At 37.1% G+C, this 12,232-nt stretch overlaps 1 protein-coding gene across 1 annotated transcript in view; it reads left to right on the plus strand.

Moving 5' to 3' along the window:
* Positions 1-12,232, plus strand: part of ENPEP (glutamyl aminopeptidase) — an 89,640-nt gene that overhangs the window by 30,026 nt on the left and 47,382 nt on the right. The window contains exons 4-8 of the mRNA XM_037156260.2: positions 2,510-2,630; positions 5,188-5,342; positions 5,763-5,876; positions 8,608-8,742; positions 10,650-10,715. Of these exons, the coding sequence (XP_037012155.2) occupies positions 2,510-2,630; positions 5,188-5,342; positions 5,763-5,876; positions 8,608-8,742; positions 10,650-10,715 (591 nt within the window). The remainder of the gene's footprint in view (positions 1-2,509; positions 2,631-5,187; positions 5,343-5,762; positions 5,877-8,607; positions 8,743-10,649; positions 10,716-12,232) is intronic.

Raw genomic sequence — 12,232 nt, forward strand, 5'->3', positions numbered from 1 at the left:
TTTTTTGTATATAAATTCTGGAGTTTTGAGGTCCTACCTTGAGTGCCCCCTGTTCTCACACATTCATAGCCTCTCCCATTATCAATATCACTCCCCCCAAATAGTTTTTTATTTTACCCAGGATGAACCTAAAATGACACATCGTGTCATCCAAAGTTCATAGGATACTTTAGTTAGGGTTGAGCCTTGGTTGTACATCCTACGGACCTCACCAAATGTACAATGATGTGTATATATCATTATATCATGCAGAGTGTTTTTACTGCTCTGGAAACCTCTGGGCTTCACCTATTCATCTCTCCCTCCTCCACCACACTTGCTCCAGGCAATCTCTTTATTGTCTCTATAGTTTTGCCTCTTCCAAAATGTCATATGTTTGGAATCACAGGATGTAACCTTTTCAGATTAGCTTGTTTCATTTAGTAATGTGCATTGAAGTTTTCTCCCTGTATTTTAATAGCTCCATAGCTCATGTCTTTTTAGGAGTAAATTTTTCATTGTCTGGGTGGAGCACCATTTGTTTATCTATTCACCTGCAGGAGGACACCATGGTTGCTTCCAGGTTTTGGGAATTATGAATAAACCTGCTATAAACATCTGTGTGCAGGTATTTGTGTGGACATGGTTTAAACTCCTTTGCGTAGATACCAAGGAGTGTGATTTCTGGGTCATACAGTAAGAGTCTGTTTTGTGAGAACTACCATACTGTCTTCCAAAGTATCTGTGCAATTTTACATTCCCAACAGCAATGTGCAAAAGTTCCTATCCTCCCTCATTCTCACCAGCATTTGGTGGTGTTGGTGTTCTGGATTTGGGCATTCTAGTAGGTATGTAGTGGTATCTTGTTTTAATTTGCATCTTATTGATAACGCACGATGTAGAACATCTTTTCACCTATTATTTGCAACTAACTATCTCTTGTTTGGTGAGGTGTCTGTTAAGATCTTTGGTCCATTTTTTAATTTGGTTGTTTGTTTTCTTCTTGTTGAGTTTTAAGTGTTCTTTGTATATGTTGCATAACATACCTTTATCGGATGGGTCTTTTGAAAATATATGTTCTCAAGCTGTAGCTTGTTTTCTCATTCTCTTGACATTGTCTTTCACAGGATAGAAGTTTTTAATGAAGTTCAGGTTATCAATCATTTCTTTCATGGATAGTGCTTTTGGTGTTGTATCTAAGATGTCCTTTTTGCCTCCAAGGTCATCTAGGTTTTGTCTTATGTTATCTTTTAGGAGTTTTATAGTTTCATATTTCACATTTTGGTCTATGATCCATTTTGAGTTAATTTCTATGAAAGGTAGAGGGTTTATGTCAGATTTATTTATTTATTTTAAAAGATTTTATTTATTTATCTTTAGAGGGGAAGGGAAGGAGAGAGGAAGAGAAATATCAATGTGTGGTTGCCTCTCATGCGTCCCCCACTGGGAACTGGCCTGCAACCCAGGCACATGCCCTGACTGGGTATTGAACTGCGATCTTTTGGTTCAGAGGCCTGCGCTCAACCTACTGAGCTACACCAGCCAGGCCTTAGATTTATTTATTTATTTTTGCATGCGGGTGTTCAGTTTTTCTAGCACCGTTTGTTGAAAAGACTGTCTTGCTCCAGTGTATTGCCTTTGCTCCTATGTCAAAGGTCAGTTGATTTTATTTATGTGGGACCACTTCTGGGGTGTGTATTGTGTTACATTTATCTATGTGTATATGTGTTTGCTAATACTTCATTGTCTTGATTACTGCCGTCTTATATTAAATCTTGCAATCAGGTAGTATCAGTCCTCCAATTTTGTTTTTCCTCTTTTAACATTGTGTTGGCTGTTGCAGGTCATACCTGCTTAGAATTGGTGGAGGGGGATCAATACTTGGTATGATTTATAAATGATGTCACAGAAACATCCTGGAGACTTAAACAGAATGATGTAGCTTATCAAGCTTCTTCCCTCTCAGGAAAATTTTGAATCATTTTATTTTAGATTCTTGAACTAGAATAGTTAGAATATCAGAACAGTCATTTAGAATAGAACTAAAAGGCAAGGGATAGAATAGAACAAGTGGTACACATGTATCCAAGGGCTGTTTAGATGAGGAAAATCACGTGATCGATTTCTTCACTGGCAAATTACACAGAAATGATAGATCAGATGGATAGATAGATAAATAGACAGATAGAGATAGAAGAGTGGACAAATAGGTAAATACATAAATACATAGACATTAAAAATGCAATATATATTCTAAGTAGAAAAAAGTAATAACATTTAAAAAATATATTGAATAGTATGCCAATCATGGTCTCAAATTATTTCTAATGATTGAAATCACTCAGTGAGCTATGCAATGTTACTTTGCTTTCCATATAAGTCTCAGAGAAGTAACGTGAATTTCCCACGTGCACCTGAGATTCAGGTTAAACTCACTTGGTTCTAAAACCGACCTTCTTTGCACTACTTCTTTATGTGTTTTATCAAATGAGGAATAATTTTCACTGCATGTTTGTGTTTTGTTTAATAGCTCACTGTATATGTCCAGCCAGAGCAAAAGCACACAGCTGAATACGCAGCAAATATAACTCAAATTGCGTTTGATTATCTTGAAGAATACTTTGGTATGGATTATGCTCTTCCCAAATTAGGTGAGAATCATTTTTTCTTATTTTTTAATATTTCTTCTGTTTTAACCTAAGTTAACTCACCTCCTCCAGTTTTATCATCCTCAGTTAATACTCATCCCTAAGCCTTTTTATCGTATACCTACAGTATGTGTCTAACACTTAGTTGATGTGGAAAGATCCATTCTGGATCTTCCAAGAATAAACTCTATACTCTGTTCCTACCTGATAAATATGTAGTCTTTTACTTAACAAATAAAGATTAAAGTACCATATGTGCACAAAACTGCAGATGTTGATAATGATGGAGCCAGAAGTGGCAACCTAGATCAGTTGATTTCAAAATTAGTACCCATCCTAGTAGCTTCCATTGCTTCCCTACCATCAGTGAGTTAGGAAATAAGAATAAATGCACTGTCAAAGTCCCATGTGCCCCCAGTCTTTCTACTATTGCACAAGACTAATTCTAGATTCTCCAGCAGTTAAAAAGAAACAATGGTGCTTCTTCCATGAATATTTTTTCTAATGTGGGAACATTTTATTTTTAAATAAAAATAGAGCTGTAATCAAAATGGTATCAATATGACACTTCTATATATAGCAGAAATTCTTTATTAGTAAGTTTGGGTGGTTTTAGCAAAGACTTCAAGTGGAACACCCATATAGATGTCTGAAATGAAATACAAGCAACAAAAAAACAAACCAACCAAAACTTGACTTGTTTATTTCTGCTCCTGCTCTTATTTTGATATAATTCTCAATGCAAAGCAACTGGAATGCCAGATTCTTTGCATGAGAATGGCCATGCCTCTAAGCAAGTTTGTAGATAACCTCATTTTCTCCTCAATGGCAGTGGCTCCAATGTTTAAAAAATTGCGTAGCAGCTATTATCAGTAGAGGAAGAGACAGGAAGAGAAACAGCTTTTCATCACAACCAGAATAATGTTTAATAAAATGTTCAACACATCAATTTGAAAGGCTTTTTTCTCTTTATCTCACCTGTGCCACCCGAGATGATCCAGGAAGTGGAAATCTCGCAAATTTATTTCTCTCTTCTTGCTTTGTTCCTTCCTGTCCGCTACCACTACCACTGCCACTGTTACTGCCACCACCGCCACCACTACTACGTCTACTCCTGCAACTACCGCAACTACTGTCACCACAACTGCCACTACTACTTCTGTCACTGCAATTACTGCATCCATGGCCACTGGGACTGCAACTAGTATTACTGCTGTAACCACTACAATAACAACTATCACAACTACTTCTATTATAACTGCTCCCACAACTACTATAACTAATACTACAACTTCTTTTTCTCCTTACCATCCTCCTCCTCCTTCATATTTTATATACATTTTATCTTTTTCAAAGTTGACTCTATCTTAGACTTTCCTTAGAAATGACATCTGCACTTATTATACTCAAAATTAAATTCACTGGAGGTAATTATAATGTCAATTCTCAGCAAAGAAACTAGGTTACAAAAACTTCCTTTTTTCCAAACAGTAGGTGCAAATTACACTCCATAATATTATGGAAAAATTGGCCTTGTGGGGAATATTTCTCTACCTTTTAAGTGGTAATCTTGTGAATCTAAGAATGAAGATAATATGAAAAGGAAACTACAGCTATAATCGTGACCTCCACTTAAGATATATTCATTTTCCTTCTTTTATAAAACCTTTAAGGGCCATTATTTTAACCAGAAAAAGCCTTCCTTATATGTTAGATGAAGTTTTAATTTATTTTCATTTTTGTGGCTCATTTAAATTCTGGGTAACGATAAAGAAATGATAATGTTATTATACTTCATTAACTGGAGAAGTTGGACTCTGTCTAGGACTTGAGCGGAATATTCCCTGTTTTGGGATTCGGCGCAGAACTGGTCACACTGCTTCTTCCTGTCAGGTAGTATGTCCAAGATTATAGGCCCCAGAAAAAATAAGGAATACAGAGTTATGATAAAATTCAACATTTTAGACCTGGAAGGGAATTTAGAGAGAATATAGTCCATTTCATATCAATCCAGCTAATTTAATACATACAGATTTAAGGTGAGTTTACTTGATTCATAGAGAATCAGGTTTACCTCAAATTGTACAGAGTTAGGGAAAAAAGTAGAATTTATATTTTCTAATGTTCTATAACTAGATAGAAATATATTTTTGTGCACTTGGAAGCTCTGTACTTCTAAATCCTTATTTGAAAAGTTTATTTCCTTAATTTTCACAACTTATCCCCAAAACAGATACTCTATGTTATCTAAGTGAAAATTATTTAAAAAGCTAATAAAAAAGAAGGACAGATAGGAACAAAAGACACAAAATTATAGAGGACTTGAAAAGAGCACTGCCATTAGTAAAAATGTGTAATTAGTAAAATTGTCATTAAAAAAAAAAAGATGCTGATATCTGGAGCCAACAGGAAAAGGTCCATGGAAATTCTGAGTGCATGAAGACCGAAAAGTTATTTTTAGACTTTTTAAAATGCATTCATCCAAAGAACTTAAATTGGTAAGAAATGTCATGAACAAATGGAAAGAATGTTCTTCTCACTGGACTCTCTTTTTCCATAGATGAAATCGCTATTCCAGACTTTGGCACTGGGGCCATGGAGAACTGGGGACTCATCACGTTCAGAGAAACGAACTTGCTTTATGACCCCCAGGAGTCAGCCTCATCCAACCAGCAGAGGGTGGCCAGTGTGGTGGCCCATGAACTTGTGCATCAGGTATACAATCTTTGCATCAGATTTGCTCAGTTTAAAACATGGTTTAAACCACAGAAATAATCAAAATGAATTGTAAATTAGCAAGTTAAAAATAGCCAACTCAGAAAGTCCTGCTTGAAAGTCTTTTTTAGTGCTGATAAATACTTTACCATAGAGAAACTTATAAGACACATTGTTTTGCCTTTAATAACTATACAATATGACTTCTTATAACTTTCAATATTCCCATAATACCTAAATCAAGACAAGAAACTAAGGGAATTTTAAGATAATTTTAAAACCAGGAGATAAATGCTAAGGATGCCTTCCACTTCTGTGTCAAGTGACAAAATTTACATGAACAAATGATTTATTGAAATTTTCTAGGTCTCTCTACCAGAGGCACAAGAATTTAACTCACTTTACTGCTTATAATTTCAGTGGTTTGGGAATACTGTGACCATGGAATGGTGGGAAGATTTGTGGCTGAATGAAGGCTTTGCTACCTTCTTTGAGTACCTGGGAGTAAACCATGCAGAGGGAGACTGGCAAATGGTGAGTCCTGAACACATGCACTCCAGGTCTCTATTTTTCTCATGCAGAGCAGATCGAAGCATTTGGACGATCACCCTGAGTCTGGGCCATGTGAAGTGGTGCATTGGGAGTTTCATCGTGAGAATGGGGTGGAGCCAGCTTGCTCTACTGAACTGTGCCTTGCTCACAGCCTAAGCCCAGGCCCAAGAGGGCAAATGGCCACCAGGATTTGAGGGTATCCTTGATAGATTTACTCAGGAGTATGTGTCGAGGCAGGAAAAAATAGCTTAGACAATGCCAACTCTGTGTGCAAGAAAACACCTGTAGTCCTGACCCTCCGAAAAATGTCTAAGCTTACTTTTGTACATGACTCACCTTACATAGGTTGCTTAAACAGTGTGGAAAGAGATGAGAGCATCAACGTGGTAGTTAGACTCAAGTTCAGATCCTGGATTCATCACTTCCTAGATGCTTTCCAGGGAATGTGGCCTTGAGCAAGTTACATATCCTCTCTGAGTCAGTTCTCTCCTCTATGAAAAAACATTGTTCTCTGTCGTGTAAACTTAAAAACTCCCAAAATGTACATACAATTATTGTTATCATACCCTGTGTCCTTGAGGGGCCTGTGACGGAGGCTTCTATGAACTCTGCAGATATTTCTTTCTGAAAAGCTAGAGTTTTTGGCATTTGTATTTAGGTAGTAAAAGTATTATTATCTATTTGCATGTATGAAAGTGTCAAGTGTAGATGTGTGAAAGGAGAGAACTACAGTTGCATACTGCATGGACTACTGCCCTCTTCTGGACAGAATAAAAAGACAGTGTCAAATGCTTGAAGCTCTTAGGTCCCACTACTTTAAAAAGTGAAAAAGTTAATTTGTAACCATTGTTTCTTTACTAGTTTAATCTACATCAGGGCTTTCAACCATGAGACTATTGCTATTTTGGGCCAGATAATTCTTCCTTGTGGGCTGTTGTCCTGTGTCTCACGATATTTAGCAGCATTTTGGGCCCATGTCTACCAGTTGCCTGTAATCCTCCCACTCCGGTGTGAAAACAAAAAAAACGACTTCCATATTTCCAGATGGCCCCTGGGGGACAGAAATGTAGTCCCTTAATTGGAACTACTCATCTACTCTGAAAATTCCTGATTTCATAATTTATTGAAATTAAGCTCTATAAATGAACAACATTTTATCTTTTATTTTCTATAAAGTAATCTGGTACCCTTCTTAAGTCAAGCTATTATTAGAAATCAAAACATTTTTTATTTCTGTATTATGTATATTTTTATATAATACATAATATTTTAACATTCCAATTTCAGTGTTTCAAAACACCATTTAAATTCCAGAAAAATTCAGTATGCAGTTCTAAATGAAATTTAATCACATGATTCAACTCATTCATTCATTCCTCATTCAGTTAACACTATGAAAAACCCAAAACTGAATAAAAATTTCTGCCCTTAAAAAGTGCCCAGATTAAGAGGGGACAGATAAATAAAGAGATGTGTCGTGAGAGAGCTTGGTAAGCACCCCAATAGTGGAACCTGATTTCACAGGTGAAACCCTCATGACCAGGAAGGTTGTGTGTCTTCCCCTCGTCACACAGTCGGCAGCATAACTAAGACTAAAGCCCAGTGTTCCGACACTGAGAACCAGATCCTGTCTACTTAACTAAGTGTTTTACAGGGACAGAGGGAGTTAAAGTTCCAGTCAAAATGACGTGGATTGGCAATCACTACTCTAATATTCTGTAACCTCGAGTGGAAGCTCAGTAGTTCTAAGTCCTCATCTGAAAACTTTATCCTCTTAACTCCTCACAGTTTAACTTGATTGATGATAGTACCTTCCTATTGAAAAGGAGACCATGAAATCAGATAATGTATACTAATATTTTTAATTCAGTAAGACCAATACAGTTTTTGATTTTTTTCTTAGTAGTGATTTCACAGAGTTAGATTTGGGAGTCTAACTGATAAAGAATCAAAGCAATAACAGCAGCTGTGCCAGGTTTTCCCCTATGCCCGGTGCCATGCCAGCTGCTTCCCATGCGTTGGCTCTTTAAACCGGCTGCGCAGTTCTAAAAAGTAGATGCCACCCTTCCCCGTGTCAAAGTTAAAGGAACTTGTTTACACTTATGTTCAAGAAAATGGAAAAACTGAAAAATGGAAAAAAGGAAGCCTGACTATCGGACTAGATGGCTCAACGAGCCTGTTTTGCTGAGAAAACAGGACTGGAATGAAAAGATGATTATTAATGAGAACTAAAGCAAAGGTTATGTTTTCTTTCATTAATTATGAGTCATCCAAGTTCTAATGATTAGTTGACAAAAAAAATTTTTTTAACCCAAATGTCAATTTTTGACAAATTGACTTGCCTCCTCACTTAAATCTCAGAACAAATCTGTGCAATGATATCATATTCCCATTGCACAGATGTGGACACAGGGCTTGGAAAGTTTGGCACCTGTTTGAAAGTCACGCAGAAGTACCAGAGACAGAACTCACAGGTGCTCATGTCCTCTGGGCCCGTAATAAATACAGAGGCAGAATGAAAGAGGAGAAGGTAATATAATCTGTACAGGCCAACTAGTGTACAACATGACTAATTGAACACTTACTGCTTGTTTTAAATATTTTGAGTCATTTGTATTTATTTCCCCCAATTTACATTATATACATGATACATTGCTACATGAATCAGTATGAAGAAAGTACTATCTTTCTCGGGTTCATTCTGTCACTTTAGCTCGACCAAATGCTGCTTGAAGATGTACTGCCTGTACAGGAGGATGACTCTCTGATGTCTTCACACCCGATTGTTGTCACTGTGTCAAACCCTGATGAAATAACATCTGCTTTTGATACAATATCCTACAGCAAGGTGAGGAAAATATGGCGTTGTTCTTAATATCTTCCTGCTCAGTGCTTTTTCTTTAGTAAATGCCTAAAAGTGATGGTAAGACGGTCATACTCTGTTAAAGAGCTTTAGAACGGTGTAGAACGTTTTCTGAGTGTTGCATATTCAGTGGCTTGTGTTCTTCGGTGGAAATGAGCAGTGCTGATATTGTGCCCAGATTTTGAATCACAGTTTTAAAAAATTTTCTACTTTTGTTTATAAGAGCTCTCATGCTGATAATTGGACATTTCAACTTGAAGCATCAAATTTAAAATCGTTTTGATTTTTTAAAAGACAGTAAAACTTTTTCTGCCTGTGTGGTTGATGTGAAATGCCATGTATTGGACACCTTTTACAGTAGAGCCCTTCAGTGCTGCTAATAGGCATTTAAATCCAACTCAGTTTGAGGAATTGCTTGTATCTATTTTTAGATAAGATTTAACGATGGCTTTGTTAGCATGTAAATGAGGCATTTTTGTCCATAATAATTTTGTGGGAAGGTGCTGAAAAATCTGTGGAGACCCACAGGTTTACCTCGTTTCTCTCTCAATATCTCCTGCAACTTCTCCTCAAAATACGGTCATGCCTGAGCGCAGCATCATTCTGTCATGTCCCACCTCGGCCTCAGAGTTTACCCACTATATGAAGTTGCTCAAAAGCCACAGAAAACTGGCACATTTTGTTATTCTGAGTGATACTTAAAGTTTCATAGAAGACGAAACATTATAATTACTGAAGTCGATGTTAGATAGAGTTGACTGGCGCGAGCTCTGGCGGGCACATGCCCAGGTTGCGATCCCCCTCTGCTCCCTGCCCTCCTTTCTTGAATGAGAATAAAATAAACCCTTTTTAAAAATTGACTTCAGTGGGTGGGGGGGAGCTTTATATATGTATGTGTATATGTATGTGTATGCATATTAGTATTTGAAATATGTAGCATCATCTTTTTGGTCTTTTTCTCATATTATTGCTATGGCATTGTTCAGGCTTCTTTTATTTATTTTGTTTTCACATTGTCAATGATGCTTTTTCATCTTCTGTTAAAATGAAAGTTTCCAAATCAGAGTTATTAGTGTATGCTAATAACTCACAAGGTCAAGTTTATATTTATTGAATCAGCTTTTTCCTGAATCCTGGATACTCCATGGGTTTAAGATATTAAGCCTAAAATAAATAAATATTTATAATCCTCCTACTATGGACAAAAACAAGTTATAGTAAAAGTTACTAACTTAAATGTTTTTCTGGCCAGTTACTTGAAAAAATTGATTTAAAAAATCTATTAACAGGAGAAGCTAGTCCTAATATTACAAAAGGGAAAAGAATGTAGACAGCAGGGATAGTAATCAGGTTCTTCAGACTGAAGAAAACCCCATGAGATAAATCACTTTTGAAGAAAGGATTTTATACCTAAATTATACATCTATGTATATTAAACTATTTGACAAGATAATATCTCACATATATGCTTCCTTCTGTTAAATGTATTTTTTCAATTATTTAAGTATAAACAGCCAAAATTTTATCCTGAAACTGTTTTCCTTATTCATGAAAGAGCCCAGTATTTCTAACTTTCCTCCTTCATTAGGAAAGCCCCCTCTGCTGGTTTATTTGGTGAAGTGCAGTAATTACTTGAACCTCAAGTCGCTGAAATGCTGGCCATTTTATATATTTCTCTTCACCTTTAAGTTATTTCAGAAACACAGATACAGGGAGTGTGCCAAGTGGTATTATAACCCTAAAATCATAAAACTATAACCATATAATTTACCAGAATTATCTTCAAGAAGTCTCATAAATATGATCATGAAATACTAGTCACAATAGTGATTACTGATATTTATCCCATATGTGTTTTTCATTAGTTTAATTTCTCATTTTTTTCATCATAGGGAGCTTCCATTCTGAGAATGCTTGAAGACTGGATATCATCAGAGAACTTTCAAAAAGGATGTCAGGTATGATTTAGCATTTTAATGATATTAAAAGTAAATATCATTACACTGACATGTGGCTGATGAATTTAGGTATGTGATTAATTAAGGGCAGTTCTTTTTTTACTTTTTCTTTCCTTACTCAAGGATAAATAACATAGCTAAACACTAAAAAGTAATTTTCTATCCAGCTAAGTGCCTACATGCTATCAGTAATTACCATGTGGCAGGGGTTTCATGGAGAATTTTAAACAGATTACTTCCTTGTTGTTGTTTGTTAATCTTTTAATGTGTGTGGAGCTGCTGGGGCTGCCATAACAAAACACCAAAATATCACAGACTAGGTGACTTAAAGAGCAGACACTTACTTACCTCTTCACAGTTATGGAGGCTGAGGAGTCGAAGATCAAGTTATCGGCATATTCAGATTCTGGAGGGATCTGTTTTGCTGACTTGCAGATGGCTGCCTTCTCACTGGGTCCTCAGGTGGCTGAGACATTTAAACCTAAATGCCTCCCAAAGACCTCATTTCCAAATACGATTACGTTGACATGGAGGATTAGGGCTCTACTGGATGAATTTAGTCCATAGCTACATAATAGAAAAATATAAACCTATCTATTAAAGTCTTCGCTTACAATTTTTAGAGAGACTTTTTCCTTACTACTGGATTTGAAAATGGTTAATATAAACATCCCTATTGTGATGGAGTCAGTGAATAAAAAGAGCCTGCTTCCTTTTGGAAATGGAGATGACAGTGAACTTTCTAAAGCATTTCACATATCCCACTTAATTGTATTACTGTCATTAGATGTTTTGGGTTCATTTTGTTCTTCTAGCAGACTCTAAGCCAGTTCTCTCAGGGTCTTATATTACCGAAGTAGCTCCAGCGTGTCCCTAACCCTGTCTGCAGGTTGGCCCCTCTGCAGCCTAGAGATGGAAATGTCTTCCTAGTGTTTGCCTTCCACTGCCCCCGCCCTGCTCAGATGTCCCAGGTAGTCAGGCAGAGCAGCGCTGATGGGGCCCAGTGGGTAAAGCAGACCGCAGGTCAGATCAGCGGCCCTGCTAGCCTTCCCAAAGAGTAACGGGATGGTGGTTCCTGTAACTCTCACTGCCACCAAGTCTGCCTGTGTGGCATTTAGTACTGTCTATACTGCCCCCAAAGGATATATATGGTCCCCTTCTACCCAATACAAAAATTCCCAGGTGACTATTAAAGTAAGAAGTAAGGCTAAGATTTAGCAAATATTCAGGGAGTCCATCAGTACCTTTTCCTTCTGTCCATTAATAAGGTATTCTGTGTGGACATTAGGTGGAAAGGGCGAGGCTATGTGCTTGTTCTTATGTGTACATTGGAAAGTCTTGCCCTGGCTGGTGTAGCTCAGTGGATTGAGCACGGGCCTGTGAACCAGAGGATCGCGGTTCGATTCCCAGTCAGGGCACAAGCCTGGGTTGCAGGTGAATTCCCTGCAGGCCAGTTCCCTGCAGGGGATGCACTAGAGGCAACCATACATTGATGTTTCTCTCCCTCTCTCCTTCCC

The sequence above is a fragment of the Artibeus jamaicensis genome, unplaced genomic scaffold, assembly GCF_021234435.1.
Source record: "Artibeus jamaicensis isolate MK-2021 breed Jamaican fruit bat unplaced genomic scaffold, CSHL_Jam_final scaffold_3222, whole genome shotgun sequence".
Taxonomy (NCBI): domain Eukaryota; kingdom Metazoa; phylum Chordata; class Mammalia; order Chiroptera; family Phyllostomidae; genus Artibeus; species Artibeus jamaicensis.